The sequence below is a fragment of the Dreissena polymorpha genome, chromosome 3, assembly GCF_020536995.1.
Source record: "Dreissena polymorpha isolate Duluth1 chromosome 3, UMN_Dpol_1.0, whole genome shotgun sequence".
NCBI classification, from domain to species: domain Eukaryota; kingdom Metazoa; phylum Mollusca; class Bivalvia; order Myida; family Dreissenidae; genus Dreissena; species Dreissena polymorpha.
The window spans coordinates 715,226-737,623 of record NC_068357.1 but is presented as its reverse complement, the minus strand read 5'-3'; the positions used below and the strand labels follow the sequence as shown (position 1 = coordinate 737,623).

Genomic DNA, 22,398 nt, shown 5'->3' with positions numbered 1-22,398 from the left:
CGTATCGGATATTCCCCATTTAAGTGTCAAAATACAAGGCATGTTAAAAGCAGGTGCATTAGACACAAAGACATCATCGCGTTTGTTAATAAATCAATACACATTTTCTTTACGAGAGAAACATTGAAATTTCTTTAATTCCTCAGTCAGTGTTTTCCCAGGCCATTTGTTCGTGATTGACTACATCGGTCACCATATAACTTCAAACGGAACTCATTAACATTTTATTTACGAACACAAATTTAGACAAGTAGGTTTAGTTGTGGTAATGTGAATTAAACATTTTGAACAACTTTACAAATCAAATAAAAACGAAGAACATATTGATATAAGATATCAATCAAGTTAAATCGAAAATTATTTAAATCAAGCTGAAATATTTTTTCACTCAAACGATTTATGAAACCGCAATGCAGAAATAGAAATAAACCACTGATTGGAAATTAAGAACGCCATCGTATCAAAATCACGGATGTGAATTAACGGTAGCTACAAAGTTATTTTACATTCAGAATAAATCGGCATAAAATGTGCGTTTCAACTAATATGTGAATCTGACAAGCGCTCGTTGGAAATAAAGTTTGTGAACTACATTTAATAGAAAAAGCATCCCAAAAATTATGAATGAAAATAAATTCTCTCGACAAATTATGTATCGATTTCCGGTATTGTATTACTGATGTAGTGATTAACGCCTACATTTACTGCTGTTACATTCCGTGTCACTCTCGAATGGCAGATGTGCATGGTGCAAATACAATCACAACCAATCGGAATCTTTTTCTCATCATTCTCGGAGCAAAATACAGCCGTTTTGTCATACAAATATTGTTACCGCTAGCTTAATTGAACAGCTGTATTTTCAGGATACTTCAGCAAGAGTTGTACCAATACAGCACATTCCGCGCTCTGGGAAAACGAGGCTTAATACAAATGAGTCGCGTTCTGAGAAAACTGGGCATAATGCTTGTGCGTAAATTATCATCCCAGATTAGCCTGTGCAGTCCGCACAGGCTAATCAGGGACGACACTTTCCGCTTTTATGACATTTTTCGTTTAAATGAAGTCTCTACTAAGAAAAATCCAATTTAGGAGGAAAGTGTCGTCCCTGATAAGGCTGTGCGAACGACACTTTACGCAGATGCATTATGCCCAGTTTTCAGAATACGACTCAAATACGTAAAGTGTCAGCCTATGTTGGCCTGTGTAATCGGCATAGGCTTATAAGAGGCAAAACGTCCCTTATTTATTATTCGTTTAAAGAAGTCATTATTTTGCGAACTTCCAGTTAAAGCTTAAATTGTCGCACAATATAAGATACCTTGTACGACAGTGTTTGCACACGAGTCAGGTCAGATTACGCCACACCTTAGTTATTATTATTGTAATAGTTATGATTTTCATCGGTTCTGTTCTGCTTTTGAAAATATAATTAGCGTGTTATATGTAGAGACCATATAAAAGTGATAATTACACAAACAGTAACATTGTTAAGCTTTTGTCCGTAATGATCTAAAACCGACGTTATTACAGCTTGAAAATCACATTGCTTACGCATGCACTGAGTACGTGTTCTTTCAAACAACATCTACATGGTCGACACGCTTCATTATACTTACCACAAAACGGTAAGGTGAAATAAATACCAGGAGACTACAACAAACTACACGTTAACAATATGATGTTTGCTCGGTTATTGTGATTCACAATGGAGTATAATATTTAGTACATGTATATGTTTTGTGTTATGTTATATGGTCACAAACGAATTTTAATCAGTGTTTATCCCATAAAGTAAGCTTAATCAATCCAATTACCCAATGTTAAATGTAGACATTATGCTTTTAATGCCATTATTATTTTCAGAATATTGTGCATTTCAGTAAACTAAAGTTCTGACCTGGAAACCAATGCCGTTGTATTGCGTGGTTTTTCTTAGCATTTTCTTACAGTATTATTAGCAGTTATTCAGGAAAGAAAGCTAAGATGATATATTCATATTAACACTTATATAAGAAGGTTAGACCCGCTTTTAAATGTTATTTATTCCCTAATAATAAAAGCATGTATATGCAACACTCAAATCCTACTACATTAAAAGTCATTAGAAACAAATAACACTCGACATTATCTTCCTTCGGTTAACAGGTCCGTGACCATGCAACGTTCAAATATTACATTCTTATATCTTGTTAATAGAAGAGAGTTGCAATTCGTTTGTCAACGAGGATATTTGATAACTGTTGTTTTCTTCAGTCACTTAGTTATGTAAAGATATTGTTTATTACTGAAAATCCCGATATTTGTCAATTGCTACACGTGCGTCACGTATGTTATGTTGAACGGAAATCTACCCGACCGACAAAAACATCATTATTTATCGATACAAAAAATCGACAAGACACTTTCCGCCTTAACTGGATTATCGTGTAGAAGAGACTTCCTTTAAACGAAAAATACCATAAAAGCGGAACGTGTCGTCCCTGATTAGCCTGTGCGGACTGCACAGGCTAATCTCGGATGACACTTTACGCACATGCATTATGCCCCGTTTTCTTAGAACGCCTCTCATTAATGTATTCGCGCTTTCTGTCGTTCGCATTCAAAGCTTTATAAATTTCCAATAGCTTCCACTTAGTCTATCGTTATTCGTTAAATACAAATAGTAATAAATATCTATCTTAAAACATATAGACTTTATTCTTAACGATATAGAGAGGCGCTTGCCTAAAAATATGACCTCGAAATAGGAAAACCGGTTGCGTCAAAGGTTAATTCAACTTCGGCGATTTGTTGACATGGCCCAAGGCTACATATAATGTTTGCTAAAAAGATTTCTAAAATGAACACCTATTTCACAGATAACGTAAACAAAGTATTTATTATGTAAATAAAAGTACGTGATAATAATCGTTCTTTGCCAATAGCAAGTGCCAGTCAATAATCACGGCCTTGTTCAAAACCGATATGGTTGTAGTGTTGAATACTGTATTGGTGTTATGTAACCTTATTAGTGAAGTGCGATTCACAGTTATATATTATTTCAGTATGGCCGTTTGATAAAACAAAACAAAAACACGTGTTTGCCTTTTTCGTTTCTTTTATTTAATATTTATTGCTACAGCACAATAATGGTTTATATAACTTTGGTAATTTTACTGACGGAATTCACCATATGATTTCAAGGCATCTGACTTGCATACAATAATCAGGATGCAGGATCACGTGACTTTGTGGGGTTCCACCTTTTAACTTTAATGGATGTATACACATCGGTAAGTGGTGCTTTATTTCCAATAACTTTTTAAGATTATTTTTGTTAAGAATTTCAACTAGTGCGTAAAATATTTTTGTGCTGCTTATGACAATGTGAAATACATCGGAATTACTTCATGTAATAATCTTGTGTTGTTGTTAAAAAATTCTGTCCTACTGCATTTATTGACCACGGTTATGTTTCACGCACCCTGAAATTTTGTCAACGATGTTAAGTATTCAATGATGTATTCTTATACCTTTAGATATCGACACAAACTGCGAGAAAAACTGTCTTTTATGCACTAAAGATTTTTTCAAATGAATTTAAATCAATTGAGCTATTTGCAAAAATAACGTTCTTAACGGTGTGTTTACATTCTGTCCAACCCGTGTGTAAAACCCGGGAAACCCCGTTGATTCTGCACCGTGATAATGCAAACATAATTGTTAAACATAAAACGGCTCCTTCATTTAATTATATGCGGAACAGACTTTCAATAATACTTGGGTATTGCGCTTACGAAAAATACACATTTTTACATGAAACACAGCTGCAGCTTTATACATCCTGACAGTTGTATTTGTTTTGCACAATATTTTTTAATTGCAAAATAAAAGAAGAAATGCGTTATAACTTTGTATGCGTATGATAAATAACCAAATCATCAGTCGACATTTTACACACAAAAAATCATAGCGATAAATATATAATTTAAATAAGGCATTGACACGATAGACTGAAACGTTACGTATTGAAGGGTTCATTAACGCAATATTTTTCAGCAAAGCAGTAGAATTTACTATATGTAACATCATAGCGCATTGAACAACACTTTGTAATAATCTGTCTGATTTCATGAACAGTTCAATCGTTGATGTGTTATGTCCCATTTTCATAACGCCTGAAAATTATTACATTCCGGGAAATACTCTCCAACCAGCACTTGTTCATACCATTGACATGTTCGCGGTGATTCGCGTGTTCGCAATAAATTTGATAAATGACAAAAAGGACTGAAGGAGCGTAGTACACCGTCTTTAAAACAGACTGTCTGACAAAAAGAACGTGGCGACTTTGAAAAAGAAAATACCAATGTGCGTCAGATATATTTTATATAGATGTGTCGTGTTCTGAGAAAACTGGTGCAATCCGCACAGGCTTATCAGGGACGACACTTTCCGCCTTAACTGGATTTTCGTGTAGAAGAGACTTTCTTTAAACGAAAAATACCATAAGAGCGGAAAGTGTCGTCTCTGATTAGCCTGTACGGACTGCACAGGCTAATCTGGGACGACACTTTACGCACATGCATTATGCCCAGTTTTCTCAGAACACGACTCAAATATTCGTTGTCTAGATAATCAAGTCTAAGTGATAAATCAGAGATTATTTGAAGTTGGTTATCAAGTAGACCTGTTTATAAATAGCGGATAAAACGTATCTACCTGGTAGTCATATTGTAGTATTTTTGTCACTAATGTGTTAAGCAAATATGTCAAATGGTTATACCCAACAGCTGCTTTGAGAGAGTATACATATGCCTGTTTAAAAACTAAATTTTAGCATGATAGAATACAAACGTCAAGTTCTAAAAAACTATCTCTATGCAATTGCATGAGTACAACTATTGTTAGAACCAAATTTCCCATCTCAGCACCAAAACTGCACACATAAGAGTGTAGTGCGACAATGGCAATAGCCGTGCGATCAGATGAAATTGGAACCAGATAAGGTGAACTGATTTAATAATGAATTGCAAAGACACTTCAACTAATAACAAACTATTGAATTTATAGTTTGGCGATTGCGAAATTAATGTGATAAATGCTTTGATGTGTGTTTAAAAAAGTGAGACAAATGAGATCTCTGTAAGCTGTGTCATGATACAAACACGTCTTAACTAGAGTGCCTGACAATACGCCCTGATTGCCTTCAAATAGATAGTACAAATCGGATTTGGAACATCGACGTAAATTCTCTTTGAATAAATAATAGCTTCTTAGTAATGTAAATGAGAATTATTCTAAGTACGTTATCACGTAGAGCTGCTCTAGAGAAGCATGTCTATTTCTCAAGACAACTTCGTAAACACAGGAATTCGTTATCGTGAACATGTGTGGCCGCAAAATAGCATGTCAACGGAATCATGTGATGTATTAATAACGACGAACACATCATTATAAATATGTGATGGCGCAAATCTTTATTTTCTCTCTAGAAGTTGATCAATATCTTTTATTACACTGGAAGTCATAATCAGCGCCTTGCGAACAGAATTAAATCCTTCATAACCTGAAAAATTGGAGATATTAAAGTCAAGACCACTCGATCTAGTTTCTGACGGCACAGAAGCCTGACCAATGGGAATCGGCCTTCCATTCGGCGCGCACCTGTCTTGCGCACTGAACGATTGCGAAGATGGCGGAAGTGTTGAACTAGTCGTGTTAGCACTAGAGGACGGAGAATGGATTTGTACAGATCTAGGCTGCGAGTCAACAATCCGATCCCTATTTTGTTCAGAATTACGTAAAATACTGGGCCCAGGCTTGCTGTTCCCTGAAAATGGCCTGAATGCGCATTGCTTAGTTTCTTTTGAAACATTCGTTGACGACTGTCCGGTCTTCAGTACCGTGTTGTCCACTATGTCTGATCATCAGTCAAGGAATATACAGAGTTCACATAGTTTTGGTAATTCACAGTATTATAAGAGAATTGGCCGATTATTCTACATGGCATACTTGGTATACACTGACACAACATAATTTTAACTGATAAGACAAGGGACAAAATTGTCACAAAACCAGGTTTTCATTGTGAAAAAAAAATCTCATAAAGGGAGACAACTCAAACTGAACTTTTGGAATGAACAAAGAAAATTAACCCCCCTTGTAAGTTTGTTTTAAAATAAATCTATTTTTAGTCGTGGCGACCTTGACATTGGAGATATGCACATGAATTTATTTATTTTGACCTTTGACCATGAAGGATGACCTTGACCTTTCACCACTAGAAATGTGCAGCTTCATAAGATACACATGCATGGCAAATATCAAGTTGCTATCTTCAATATTGCAAAAGTTATGAGCATCGTTTAAGTTTTCGGACGGACACACGGACGGACGGACGGACGGTCAAAATTTGTGTGCGTATGGAAAGGCGTTGTCCATATACACATGCATACCAAATATGAAGGTTTTATCTCAAGGGACATAGAAGTTAAGAGCATTATTCGAAACCTAAACGCAGATTTTGAAACCTAAACGCAGACCCCTACTTCAAGGTCAAGGTCACAGGGGTCAAAATTGTTGTGTGTATGGAAAGGCCTTGTCCATATACACATGCATACCAAATATGAAGGTTATATCTCAAGGGACATTTATGGCCATTTTTGACCTTTGAACTCAAAGTGTGACCTTGACCTTGGAGATATCGACGTAATTATTTCGCGCGACACACCGTCCAATGATGGTGAACAAATGTGCCAAATGATTTTAAAATCTGACAATGAACGACATAGTTATGGCTCGGACAAGCTCATTTATGGCCATTTTTGACCTTTGAACTCAAAGTGTGACCTTGACCTTGGAGATATCGACGTAATTATTTCGCGCGACACACCGTCCAATGATGGTGAACAAATGTGCCAAATGATTTTAAAATCTGACAATGAACGACATAGTTATGGCCCGGACAAGCTTGTTCCGCCCGCCAGCCAGCCAGCCAGCCAGCCAGCCTGCCAGCCAGCCAGCCAGCCCGCCCGCATTCGCCAATCTAATAACCAGTTTTTTCCTTTGGAAAACCTGGTTAAAAATGTAAAACTGATGCTAGCGTATGCATAAGGGTAAATCAATTTCCTTTGATTAATAATTATTTATATATATATACAAGAAAGGATACAGTTAAAGCATTGTATTCTTTGCAACTCCCGTTCTACAGACCTGAAAGTACATTGATTCAAATGAGTACCATATCAGTCTTGTTCTAAGAAAACTAGGCTTAATGCATGTGCGTAAGGTGTCGTCCAAGATTAGCCTGTGAAGTCCGCACAGGCTAATCACGGACAACACTTTCCGCCTAAACTTGATTTTCGGTAAGGAGGGACTTCCTTCAAACTGAAAATACCATAAAAGCGGAAAGTGTCGTCCCTGATTAGCCTGTGCGGAGTGCACAGGCTAATCTGGGACGACACTTACGCACATGCATTAAGCCCAATTTTAACAGTCTGCAATCCTCTGTGATGACCATGAACTATTGTTAACAACAAATATTAAAACAACTCACTATTTGTAAAGTATACCAATTGTTTGTATTTTTTTACACTAATGTACATGTGAAAATTATATAGAACGCGTTTAATTTCTTAAAAGGAACAAGATGAAATGTATTCAATATTTCGCTGATTATCATTTGCATTGTTTTCCTCCTTTGCAACAATTGAATTCAATCTTTTTTTCCCATATTTCGACACCTACATGAGAGGTTCTTTTCATCATGACTTGTGTTTAGAACGGAGCATATTTTTCTTAATCTTACGGAAAACAATCTATAAACATCCTAAAATTAGCGACAAAAAATCCCGAAACACAGAGGTTATATGACTCGATTTTGATACTTTGAAATACATACATCTGCACTGAGTTGTCCGACCTTTCTTTGTAGAAAGTTTCCCTCTTCTGTGGCGAGGAATTGACCCAATCTATCCACTCCTGGGCTACGGAAACGTACCTAGAGTGGTTAACATATGCCTTTCACTATTCGTGTATAATTATGTAACAACATTTTGGAAAAATACTTTCGTAACCTACCTTTGAAGACAACTTTTTTTGTCCTATGCAAAATATTACAGCACGTTTGTAATGATTCGGCAGAATTGTTCTTAAGTTAGTACACATGCAGAGGACCGCGTTTTAACATTTCACTGTACAAACAAATCAAATGATGGATCAACCCACGCTCATATAGCTTACTAAACCGTTAACATTCTATTATTCAAGCCGAAAAAAAAACATTTAATAGCATTCTCCTCTATAAGTTGCCACACATAACACATTCAATTGAACTCGTGAAGTGATTTACTTGGTATTAGGCATGCAGATCAACTGAGCCGTGTTCTGGGAAAACTGGGCTTAATGCATGAGCGTCAAGTGTTATCCCAGATAAGCCTGTGTAGTCCCCACAGGCTAATCAGAGGTTTCACTTTCCGTTGTTGTGGTATTTTTCGTTTAAAGCATGTCTCTGCTTAGCTAAAATACAGTTTAGCCGAAAAGTATTGACCATGATTAGCCTGTGCGGACTGCACAGGCTAAGCACGGAGATGACACGTTGCGCTTATATGGGATGACACTTTGCGCTCAAGCTTTAAGCCCGGTTTTCGGCTGACACATAAGTAGTGTCTGTACACTTGAGATGGTACCTTTTGAACTGCCCTGGCTGCTGAACGCTAACCATCTGGTACTGTCCGTTTTGTAGAAGCAAGCGGCAGGTTCCTGCAGTTTTGTCCGCCAGAGTTCGCGTAACCTGCAATATAATTCGCGGATGTAAGATTTGCCAAAAAAAAGCGTATAGACCTTCATACCTCTTGGTTAAGAACTGATTCCCACTGGTCCAAAATTAAAAATAAAAACGTGTTAATTTTCTAATACATAAAAAACCTGTGTTTAAAATGGAATAAACTGTCAAGACATGCGCCATGAACTACAGGCGATGATAGGATAGCATTACATTTCAATTGCAAAATCATTGACAAATGTGGACTCTACCTGACTATGGCATATAACAAATGAGTCGTGTTCTGAGAAAACTGGACATAATGCATGTGCGTAAAGTGTCGTCCCTGATAAGCCTGTGCAGTTCGCGCAGGCTAATCAGGGACGACACTTTCCGCTTAAATTGGATTTTTGTTAAGAAGACACTTCATGTAAACGAAAAATGTCATAAAAGCGGAAAGTGTCGTCCCTGATGAGCCTGTGCGGACTGCACAGGCTAATCTGGGACGACAGTTTACGCACATGCATTATGCCCAGTTTTCTCAGAACGCGACTCATTGAAACATGCCCTTGACCTTGAGTCGAATGGCTCATGATTTCTGCTCATTGTCCTAACCCATTTATGCCCAGTGGACTCTCCCTTCCTTTTAAAATGGATCAATTTATTTCCGAAATTAGGGATGTCTAGTATATTTATTTTAGGGATGGCATCGAATACCTATATCGGTATTCGAATATTCGCAAATCCATTCAATCGAATATTCGAATATTCGCATAAAACGGCTGGTTGGATATAACTTCTAATACTCAGTTTCGTATCCAGTTGGGATATTTAATATAAATTGACACAGAAATACAATTGAATATACAATTGTTTTGTTGAGAAATAAAAAGAAAATGTAGCTTAATTGTAAAAAAAAACTTTGGTAAAGCCTATTTAAGCCAAATATATCAGAAAAGAGTGAAACTTGTTCTGAGTTAACTTCCATTGCTTTTTAAGTTATATCTGTATGCTGAATACGAGGCTGATTGTTAACGTTGATATCAAATAATTTTATCGCTGTCGGCTAATACTATGACCGATACTGTAATCGGGCACAAATAGAAGAGAAAATATCATGTTGTATCATTTTATTTTTATTTGAAATTTTAAAGTAACGATTGCGTGTACATTTTTATAAAGAAACATATCATAATGCATGCAAAGTACACCAAATATTCAAGAGCAAATATAAGGAAAAACATATTATTGTAAGATATGGTGTCCGCCTAGCGATCGGGAGGTCACGGGTTCGATCCCCTCTGTGGGAGCGTTCTTTAGATCTCCCCCATAGACACCAAGGAAACGGACTTGAGAGCGTTTCATATAAGCTTAGGCTTGTTACGCAATCGAGCTTAAATAAATAGGTTTAAAAAAAAGGAAAAACATCATGTCATAGAATTTTATATTGCTTTATAACGTACTTTAATTCCAAAACGACACTCTTTTGTCATTTTTCGCGCTGAACCATTGATGCACTTTCTTTGCAAAATCAACAAGCACAATACTAACACAAAGTCGTATTTTTCCAAACGAGAATAATGTCATATGTCGTTGCCTAGCCGACCGATGCCGGTTAGAAACCAAGAAGCCCGTCGTAGGTTACGTAAAGCGAGCCTCGATTTAGCACGGCACGTGCCAAATTTCATATAAACAGAGAAGAAAATCGTCAATGGGTTATTCTGGAATAATTATGGGCGGAGCTTATACACTGAAAGCACGCGCTGTAACTAAACAAAACCAAAACATGCCGATACATTTTCCACCAGCGTAATAATCCGGTATTTTATAAATGAAAGTCGGAGATCTGATCGACAGATCAGCTGAAATATAAATTATGCGCAAATTGAGTAATTCACTCATTTTAATGGCTGTTCATACTGTGATCACAGAAACTTTATTTTTATTCGCCAGTCAAATGAAGCCATTAATTGGCACCCCATTGACAAACAACAATTCGGGGCCTTTCTTAGAGTGTGTATATTGCATTGCTGATACGGGCCGCGTTATCAATTTGACCAGGTATGTGTATTAACGTACTAATACACATACCTGGTTTGACACGGAGAACGTCACATCAGACATGTTAATCCCAAGTAATTTCGGTAGCCAATTTGTAAGCGGCTCGCAGGTCATTACATATTAAGGCAATAACGTTTGGGGAAAAAAATGCGAATATGCGGATATCAATTCTGTTATTCGAATACTGACCATTCAATCGAATATTCGAATAATTTTGCCATCCCTAATTTATTTCTATCTTTAGAATATTTCTTACTGAAATTCCTTTAAGCAAACAGTGTAGGCCCTGATTAACGCCGCATCACGCGGCGTCGCATCTGGGTCTACGCTGTTTGCCAAGGCCTTTTTTCTAGACGCTAGGCATAAATGGGTTAAAACCCTTACATGTTAGGAAAGTTTCATGCAAATTTGTGAAAAAGTAAAGGAAATACGGAGCGGAAACGAAAGTGTTAAGAACAGACTGGCGGTGTGAATGGCTGACGGAGCGACAAAGGTCATTTCTATAAAACTCCACCCGCTTGGCAGCTTGGAATAAACATGTATGCATGATCTGTTGGCATACAATTCAAACAATTTCTCAAAGGTGCGGAGACATTTGAATGTGTCGATGATCACAATAAAACGCTGCATGCGGGTATTATTATCACATTAACAAACTACAAATACGAGGATGAAAGTAAAATGCGGCAAATTAATAACATACAAAACTAATGCCCACTTTGTGTTTGAAACATTCGCTTGTTATTTACATCTAGCGAGTGTTTTATTACAATAAGTAACATATTAAAACGCAATATTATCACAATGTTCAACATTGCACCGTAGTTCAAACGAGTAAAATAATTCAACTTAGGGCAATGCTTAATTGGTTACACTCGATTCACGAACAGCATATCAATAATACATTACATCAACGAAACTCCATAAACTATATCAGGAGAGAAATTCTTGTTTTTCCCTTACATATTTATTTAAGCTCGATTGCATGAAAAGCTTAAGGCTTATTTGAAATGCCTCGAGTCCTTTTCCTGGGACTAGAACCAGTGCTTAGTGACTATGAGGGGAATCTAAATAACGCATCGCAGTGGGGATCGAACCCGTTACCTCCCAATAGCTAAGGGGACATCATATCCACTATACCACCGCGACTTGAAGTTGAATAACTGAACACCAACTATTAACATAATATGACTAAACGTGGTATCGCCGCCTTTGAACGACTTTGGGATGTAGCGGTTAGCGGCTAGCCGATCCTCATATTTACCCCCAGCATTAAACAAGATCTAAATAACCGACAAACATAATTTTTACACAATTGTACCTAGGCAGACAGAAAATGAACACATGAATACCAAAACGTGACGCGCGAATCAATATTACGCATCTCAGTGTTTAAGTACAAGACGCTACATGTTAAAAGCGGCTGCATTGCACACAAAGACATTTGCGCGTTGGTTTATTTATCAACAAAAATTATGAGAAAGAAATCTTCAACGCGTCTTAAATGTCTGATTGTGTACATCTTTCACCATAAGTAAGGGCTGTAACGATTCGGTTCGATGCATCGAAAAACCGGTTCAACGCCGCCGATTCGATTTCGATACCAATACGGCCAATTTCGATTCGATTCACTGCAATCCCGATTGATCCGCATTTTAAGCCTTACTTTCCAAATTCGTCGTCTAATCTTCATTGCCATTTGTAATACGTCTTGTGATTGGTCAATAGCCAATATGGCATCCAATGAATGAATATATAACATGCTGAGCATTACATAGGCAGATAAAACGGCTTCTACAATCACGCTGAAAGACGCACCGTCAAAATTAAAATCAAAAGTATGGGAACATTTCGGATTTCGCGAATGTTCTGATGCAAAGGCAACTTCCAAAACGTGTTTTGTTGACGTAAGTTACCCTAATCTGGAAGCACTACAAATTTGAGGTAATATTTAAAGAGAAAACACTCGGTTGATATTTCAGATGGGATTTGTATCACCTACATTTTGATAACAGAAAGTTACTGTTACTAAATTATACCCATGTGATGTTTTGATCTCATCTTTTTCCTCAATACATATGGTTTGTTTACCAAATTGTGTGCATTCTGTTTCGAAGTCAACTGGAAATTGTTTATATACTTAAATGTTTTTTTCTGTTGCACAGATGTGATTCATTGTGCATTTTATGTTATTTAAAATAACTCAACAGGAGGTTTTGTTCAATAAATTTGTTACTTATAAAACAATGTTGCGTTTTTAATTTTATTTCAAAAATTAAACACTTAAAATGTAGAACATAATAAGTAAATAACAAGAGGGCCTGAAAGGCCCAAGGTATCCCCCGCAACATATGCTTTGTTTGAGGATGGGTGCAAATTGGACGGATGAACATAATGATAGATGGACGGACGGAGGACAATAACACAAAACTAAGACAAAGGAAGGTTCTTAAGCACAAAAGTGCCAGACGGACAGCCGGACGGACGGACAACGCCAAAACAATATCCCTCCGCCTCTGGCGCGGGAATATATTCATACCAAGTTTCAAAGAAATCCGCCAAAGCGCTTCCAAGATATGGCTCCGGACACAAAAATGCCTATAGTAAAAAGCATTTTTTCAAGATACAAAGGGCCATAAGTCTGCTTTTAACAGATGGTGTACAATGCCATTTGGCGTGCATCATCCTCTTATGCATATATATATATATATATATATATATATATATATATATATACTCATACCAAGTTTAAATGAAATCCGCCAAAGCGCTTCCAAGATATGGCTCCGGACACAAAAGTGCCTACAGTAAAAAGCATTTTTTCAAGATACAAAGGGCCATAAGTCTGTTTTTTTAACAGATGGTGTACAATGCCATTTGGCGTGCATCATCCTCTTATGCATATATATACTCATACCAAGTTTAAATGAAATCCACCAAAGAATTTCCAAGATATGGCTCCGGACACAAAAGTGCCGGCCGGACGGACAGCCGGACGGACGGACAACGCCAAAACAATATCCCTCCGCCTCTGGCGGGGGATAACAAATACCAAACATACATGTATTAATTCATGCCCTGGACAAACCAAAAATGAAATAGTTTGCAAAATAAACAGCAAATAATGGTCGAATCGGACCATTTGATATCGAAATCGAATCGAATGATGGGTGAATCGTTACAACTCTACACCACATATCCTTTTGTGTATATATGCAACATATTAACATTTGTATACGTACAGAAGATACGTAGGTTTAGTTGTGGCAATCAAATATTATAAATTTTGAGAAGGGTTAACAATGATAACGAACCACATATAACATACTTAATATTCATAATATAAAAATTATAAAAACTAGACCTTTGTCACAGACGTGACGTATTCCTCCACGTGCCGCATTGACACAGACTATTTTGCATGATGTCTTCACAAAACAAGAGAACCTAATTTATGGCGATTTTTAAGAATTATTATGCCATCATCACCTATGGCCATTTTTGACCTTTGAACTCAAAGTGTGACCTTGACCTTGGAGATATCGACGTAATTCTTTCGCGCGACACACCGTCCCATGATGGTTAACAAATGTGCCAAATGATTTTAAAATCTCATAATGAACGACATAGTTATGGCCCAGACAAGCTCATTTATGGCCATTTTTGAACTTTGAACTCAAAGTGTGACCTTGACCTTGGAGATATCGACGTAATTCTTTCGCGCGACACACCGTCCCATGATGGTTAACAAATGTGCCAAATGATTTTAAAATCTCACAATGAACGACATAGTTATTGCCCGGACAAGATTTCGGGACAGACCGTCCGTCAGACAGACATCATTCTCGGAGCAAAGTACAGCCGTTCTGACATACAAATATTGTTACCGCTCGTTTAATTGAACAGCTGTATTTACAGGATAATTCAACAATAATTGTACGAATACAGCAACTATTGCTGTTTGTAAATATATGTATGTATACAGATTCACCGATCTGGGAAGACTGGGCTAAATACATTTACGCAAAGTGTCGGCCCAGATTAGCCTGTGCAGTCGACAGAGGCTAATCAGAAAAATCACTATACGCTTTTATGGTATTCGTTTACAGGAAGTCCTTTTTGGTGAATATCCAGTTTAAGCGGAGTGTCGTCCCAGAATACCCTGTTCGGATTGCACAGGCTAACCTTTGACGACACTTTTTGGTGAATATCCAGTTTAAGCGGAGTGCCGTCCCAGAATAGCCTGTTTAGATTGCCAGGCGAACCTTTGACGACACTTTTTGCACACGTATTAGCCCAGTTTTCCCAGAGCGAGGCTTGATCGAACAGCTGTGATTTTCAGGATATTTCAGCAATCGACTATTCTTCCGCTTTGTAAGTAGAATCAGGGCATTTAAATTATATAGCTGCAGCCAAATACAGGATCCGTCCCCGCGGACAATTTCTTTTAAATTCATTTTCTCTCAAAATGATACTTACCACTAGACTGTTTAGTTCCCCTTCAAGTTTGACAATGTTAAAGTTCTCTCCAAATGTAGGTTTCAATCTCTATTTTACTCTTTTTTTAAAGCCATTAACATCATTTTCTGAGAATAATAAACAACCCTGGTATAATGAACATTTTCCGTCAGTGACGTTACATGTACATCATGAGAGAGTTTTAATGGAAAATCTGTGGTAAACTTGAACAAATTTCGTTACAAAACTGTCATTTACAAATTATTAAAGAACTAATCGGTCATCAGCGAATGCCAGCGCCCTTAAAGGGACAGTCAACCACGACGACGAAGAAAAGAAAAGTTGTAAAATACCGTATTTTTTACAAGTATTAGTTTCTATTGATTAAAAAATCACGACTGGCATATTACATTACTTGAAAAAAGTTTTCATATTTTCAGTACATTCGGTAATTAATTTTACTGTGTATGTCTACCAGGTAACTACCAGTAAACTATAAATAACGCCGGTAGATTGATCATCATCGTCACGTGGTAAATCCAGGAATTAAAATTGTGCATGCGTAGTGAATTGTATATATTTTATATATAATATGATCAATATACCTGTATTATTTATAGTGTGTATATCGCTATGTCACCTATTTTCGCGATGTACTTTTGATTTCCCATTACGAAATTTTAATACCGAATATACTGAAAATATGATTTTTGTTCAAGTAATGTAATATACAAGTCGTGATGTTTTTATCAATATAAACTAATAATTGTAAAAAAATACGGTATTTTAGAACTTTTCTTTTTTCTTCATTCGTTGTTGACGGTCCCTTTAAAGTACCATCATCAAGACACATGTGAAATTGTAATTGAATTTCTCTTTGAGAATCAGAGGAACATACATGCACGCACACTGTACATATAATCTGAAATTTCATATGTCACTTAGAATCACGATTTTCATAAATTACAGTTCAGCGTTCAAACATGGGATGTTTTAATTGCATGTATGTTGACTTGAGAGATAATAGAGTTGCTGCACTGTTGCAAAATATAAGATATTTTGCTTATACTTTTTTAACAAATATATCCATGGCCATAACTCCAAAGGTTCTCGTGGGATTTGACTAGTGGCCACCATTTTCTGTTAATAAACAATTCCAGTGACTTAAAGTTAAATGAACGTTCAGGGAAATTGATTGAGTTGCAGAGTGGAAAACAAAAAGTGCGGACAGAATGAGGGACTGACACACTAACGGAGTGACGGGCTGTTCGGACAGAATATGCCAGCCTGAGGGAAGGGGGGAAACTCATCAATTGAGCCTTGTTCTGAGAAAACTGGTCTTTATGCATGTGCGTAAAGTATCGTCCCAGATTAGCCTGTGCAGTCCGCCATGCTAATCAGGGACGACACTTTCCGCTTGTATGGTATTTTTCGTTTAAAGGACGTCTCTTTTACACGAAAATCCGGTTACGGCGGAAAGTGTCGTCCCTGATTAGCCTGTGCGGACTGCACAGGATAATCTGGGACGACACTTTACGCACATGCATTAAACCCGGTTTTCTCAGAACGCAACTCATCAATTACATTCCCGCTCCTACTCACCTGCCCACTCCTTGAGCCCTCTCCAAGCCTAGCTGAGAAGTCAGCCACCATGTCGAGGCACGTGCGGTCGTTAAACACTATCCTCACCTCCCCGTTAGAGAGCGCGCTGAAGCGACCGTACCCCCTTATATCGCACTCCTCTAAAATGTGCGTGGAGGAGGGCTCGCTGAGGACGACTTCTTCATGCTGGGAACAGAGTAATACCTGAGAATCAATCTGCAAAATCTGGACTTAATGAATGTGCGTAAAATGTCGTCCCAAAGTAGCCTGTATAGTCCGCACAGGCTAACCAGGGACAACATTTTCCGCTGTTATATTATGTTTCGTGTAATCGAAGTCCCTTCTCACCAAAAACCAAGACTGCGGACTGCACTGTCTAATCTAGAACAACACTACGCATATGCAATAAGACCAGATTTCGCAGATTTGATGCTCAGGTATTACATGCTGGGAACAAAGTGATATGTGAGCATCGTTCTAGGATACCTGTGCGTAAAGTGTCGTCCTAAATTAGCCTTTGCAGTCCGCACAGGCTTATCAGGGACAACATTTTCCGCCTTTTACTGGATTTTTGATACGAAGAGATTTATTTTCAATAATATATCAGCGGAAAGTTTCGTCCCTGATAAGCATGATAAGACTACACTGGCTAATTTGGAACAACGTTTCACGCACATGCATTAAGCCCAATTCAAGCGTCTGTACACCGAAATATTGCACTCCTCTTAAATGTGCTTGCAAAGGGCGACATCTTCATGCTAGGGAAATAGAGAATAACCAGTTACTGTCTGGTCGTTTTGTTATGAGATAATAAAGATAATAGCGCTTTAAGGGACCGTCAACCGCGATTGACGAAAAAAGAAAATGTTCAAAAATACCGTATATTTTTACAATTATTAGTTTACATTGATTAAAATAACACGACTGTTATATTACATTACTTGAACAAAAATTAAGTTTTAATATTTTCAGTATATTAAGTAGCAAGAATATCAGTAAAAATGATGGATGCTCCCCAATGATGCTTTGTCTATATATGGGTTAATTGTGTGTAAAAAAAGTGAGACCTTGAGAAAATCTAATATTAACCTTCGATGACCTTGACCTTGACCCCAGTGACCTCAAACCTCATCAAAAGGTAGAGGTCCATGCAAGGTATCTGCATGCCAAATATGAAGAGTATTGAAGGTGGTTTGAGAAACTGTAACAAAAGTGTGACGGAAAAATCTATTTTTAGCCTTGGTGACCTTGACCCCAGTGACCTCAAACATCATCAAAAGGTAGAGGTCCATGCAAGGTACCTACATGCCAAATATGAAAGAGATCGGTAAAGAATTGAAGGTGCTATGAGAAACTTTAACAAAAGTGTGACGGAAAAATCTATTATAAGCCTTGGTGACCTTCACCCCAGTGACCTCAAACGTCATCAAAAGGTAGAGGTCCATGCAAGGTATCTACATACCAGATATGAAACAGATCAGTAAAGTAATGAAGGTGCTATAAGAAACTGTTACAAAAGTGTGACGGAAAAATCTATTATTAGCCTTGGTGACCTTGACGTTGACCCCAGTGACCTCAAACGTCATCAAAAGGTAAGTGTCCATGCAAGGTATATACATGCCCAATATGAAAGAGATCGGTAAAGTATTAAAGGTGCTATGAAAAACTGTAACAAAAGTTTATTATTAGCCTTGGTGACCTTGACCCCAGTGACCTCAAATGCCATCAAAAGGTAAAGGTCCATGCAAGGTACCTACATGTCAAATATGAAAGAGATCAGTAAAGTATTGAAGGTGCTATGAGAAACTGTAACAAAAGTTCGACGGAAAAATCTATTATTAGCCTTGGTGACCTTGACCCCAGTGACCTCAAACGTCATCATAAGGAAGAGGTCCATACAAGGTATCTATATACCAAATATGAAAGAGATCGGTAAAGTATTGAAGGTGCTATGAGAAACTGTAACAAAAGTCTATTATTAACCTTGGTGACCTTGACCACAGTGACCTCAAACCTCATCAAAAGGTAGAGGTTCATTCAAGGTACCCACATTCCAAATATGAAAGAGATTGGTAAAGTATTGAAAGTGCTATGAGAAACTATAACACAAGTGTGACGGAAAAATCTATTATTAGCCTTGGTGACTTTGACCTTGATCCTAGTGACCTCAAACGTCATCAAAAGGTAGAGGTTCATGCAAGGTATCTACATGGGAAATATGAAAGAGATCGGTAAAGTATTGAAGGCGCTATGAGAAACTGTAACAAAAGTCTATTATTAGCAATGGTGACCTTTATCTTAACCCAGTGACCTCAAACCTCATCAAAAGGTAGAGGACAATGCAAGGTATCTACATGCCAAATATGAAAGAGATCGGTAAAGTATTGAAGGTGCTATGAGAAACTGTAACAAACGTCTATTATTAGCCTTAATGACATTGACCTTGACCCCAGTGACCTCAAACGTCATCAAAAGGTAGAGGTCCATGCAAGGTATCTACATGCCAAATATGAAAGAGATCGGTAGAGTATTGAAGGTGCTATGAGAAACTGTAACAAAAGCTTGAGCGTACGGAAGTGCGGAAGGACAAACTGGCAACTATATGCTCCCCATATATATATATATAAGGAGCATATAAATGCCAGTTTGTCCTTCCGCACTTCCGTACTTCCGTAGGGTCACACTTTTGTTACAGTTTCTCATATATATATGGGGAGCATAATAAAGTTTACTGGGTACAGTTAACAGGTACTACCAGTTAACTATAAATAACGTAGATTGATCATCATCGTCACGTGGTAAACTCAGGAATTAAAATTGTGCATGCCTAGTGAATTGTATATATTTTATATATAAAAAGATCAATGCACTTGCGTTATTTATAGCGTGTATAATGTTATGTTACCTATTTGAGCAATATACTTTCACATCGCGAAATTTTATTACCGAATATACTGAAAATATGAACTTTTTCAAGTAATGTAATATACCAGTCGTGATATTTTTATCAATATAAACTAATAATTGTAAAAAATACGGTATTTGAGATCTTTTCTTTTTTCGTCAATCGCGGTTGACGGTCCCTTTGATATGTGTAAAATATGTTTTGGCTGTTTTTGCTGTTATTTGAGACTAAAATATATAACATGTGGTACCAAATTATTTGTTTTGTTGAATGTGATTATTTTTACCAACAAGAGCTGTCAGAGGACAGCGCGCTCGACTATTCGAGTGCTTGACAGGATAACATCAGCCATCATGGGGAAATTGTTCATATTCAATAATTTATTAGACAATCTTTCAAAAATAAAAAAAGGAAAAAAAAATTGGGGGTGGGGGGGTAGGGGGGGTGAGAGGGGGGTATAATGTGGGGTGTGGTAATTTATAAGATGATGTTAAAAAAAAATTGGGGGGGGGGGGTGGGGGGGGGGGGGGAAGGGATTCTGGGTAGGGGCGTGGGGTATTGTTTGGATGGAATCCATTGTGGTATTCGGGTAAGTTTGTTTTGTCGAAGTAATCATAAAATGTGATCATAAATAAAGAAGTTATGGCAATTAAAGCAAAATGTTCAATTATCTAAGTGTAAAAAGGGTCATTATTATGTCAAAATGCTCTTGTTTATAGGTTGGGGCCATGATGGTTAACAAGTATGCAAAATATGAAAGCAATATGTCAAGGGACATTGAAAATAGTTGGGGAAGTACGCAAACTTTAACATTTGCTGCATATTCTAAGTAGAAAAGGGGCCATAATTATGACAAAATGCTTGATAGAGTTGTCTGCTCTTGTTTATGGGTTGGGGTCATGATGGTTAACAAGTATGCAAAATATGAAAGCAATATGTAAAGGGACATTGAAAATAGTTGAGGCAGTACGCAAACTTTAACATTTGCTGCATATTCTAAGTGGAAAGGGGGCCATAATTATGACAAAATGCTTGATAGAGTTGTCTGCTATTGTTTATAGGTTGGAGTCATGTTGGTTAACAAGTATGCAAAATATGAAAGCAATATGTCAAGGGACAAAGACAATATTTGGGGTAGTACGAAAACTTTAACATTTGCATGCTAACGCAGACACTAACCCTAACGCAGACGCTCACGCCGGGGTGAGTAGGATAGCTCCACTATTTATATTTCATATATAATATTCGAGCTAAAAATGATTACCGTACTGTATAGTTGATTCATAGTAATATGACCTACCTTCAAACATAAACTGATATAACAACTTTATGTAGACGTGATATAAAAATATATAAGAAGCAGATTTCCATGTAGTGGTATGATAACGTGATATGTGATCTTGTTTTATACAAAAATGTGTCACTTACACTGATACTAAAACACATGTTTTGACTAATACTACAGTGGACATAAGGAATAAGTACCTTAAATAAAAATAAACTTGTCATAGAAAAAAAATCATGTTTAAAGGATTACTTCCGCATACAGGTCATTTAACTGTTAAAGTTTGAGCAAAATGCCCCACCCCGATTATGAGGGGTTCTTCCATAGCGGAAAACAAACCCTCCATAATTCAGCCTAACATTTTCGAGGCAGAAAAAAAAGATCATCAACAACTAAAGGTACGGAATACCGTTAGTGCCATCGTGGTTACACATTAAAATCCAGAGAGCGACAATGCGATAGTGCGATGGCCACAATGTGATAGTACGATGATGACAACCCAATAGTACTATGGCGACAATGCCATAGTACGATGGCGACAACGCGGTAGTACGATGGCGACAATGCGATAGTACGATGGCGACAGTGCGACAATACGATGGCGACAGTGCGATAGTACGATGGCGACAATGCGATAATACGATGACGAAAGTGCAACAATACGATGGCGACAAAGCGATAGTACGATGGCAACAATGCGATAGTGGGATAATACGATGAAAACAGTGCGACAGATGGCGACAGTGTGATTGCATGATGGCGATAATGCGATGACGACAGTACGACAACGCGATAATACGATGGCGACAATGCCATAGTACAATGGCGACAATGCGATGATACGATGGCGACAGTACGATATGACTATCGCATTGTCACCATCATACTATCGCGTTGTCGCCATCGTATTATCGCATTGTCGCCATCATACTGGTGCATTGTCGCCATCGTACTATCGCATTGTCGGTGAAAACACAAACGCTGACGAATACATTGTATATACAAAAACAAACATACAGATGGACAACTGCAATCTTGAATGCACATCTGGGAGTGCATTAAATTTACCCATTCACAATAAAATATCAAACCGTGGCAAACAACTCTGCCCTTTTCCACCTTGTTAAACACATCCACAACTCGCAGTATAAAAATAATGTTTTGCAAAAATAACCATTACCACGTGTTTGATGATGTTTGAATATTTGTAGTCAATTTTACCTTTTGTTTATTTCATGACGTCTTTTGATTTGTTTTGTGGTTTCCATAAATTTCCCTCTTTTTACAAAAGCCATTAAAGTACATAACTTGATAAGGTATTATAGCACACGAGGCATATGT

The 22,398-nt window shown here is 37.4% G+C and overlaps 1 protein-coding gene across 2 annotated transcripts in view; it reads right to left on the bottom strand.

The window, feature by feature from the left end:
- Window positions 1–5,443: 5,443 nt before the first annotated feature.
- Window positions 5,444–22,398, bottom strand: part of LOC127872699 (uncharacterized protein C5orf34 homolog) — a 32,039-nt gene continuing 15,084 nt past the window's right edge. For both annotated transcript variants that reach the window (XM_052416031.1, XM_052416030.1), the window contains exons 9-13: window positions 16,868–17,053; window positions 8,673–8,776; window positions 7,886–7,984; window positions 7,157–7,197; window positions 5,444–5,905 (exon numbers count right to left, since the gene is read on the bottom strand). In XM_052416031.1, the coding sequence (XP_052271991.1) occupies window positions 5,463–5,905; window positions 7,157–7,197; window positions 7,886–7,984; window positions 8,673–8,776; window positions 16,868–17,053 (873 nt within the window). In that variant the 3' untranslated portion in view covers window positions 5,444–5,462. The remainder of the gene's footprint in view (window positions 5,906–7,156; window positions 7,198–7,885; window positions 7,985–8,672; window positions 8,777–16,867; window positions 17,054–22,398) is intronic.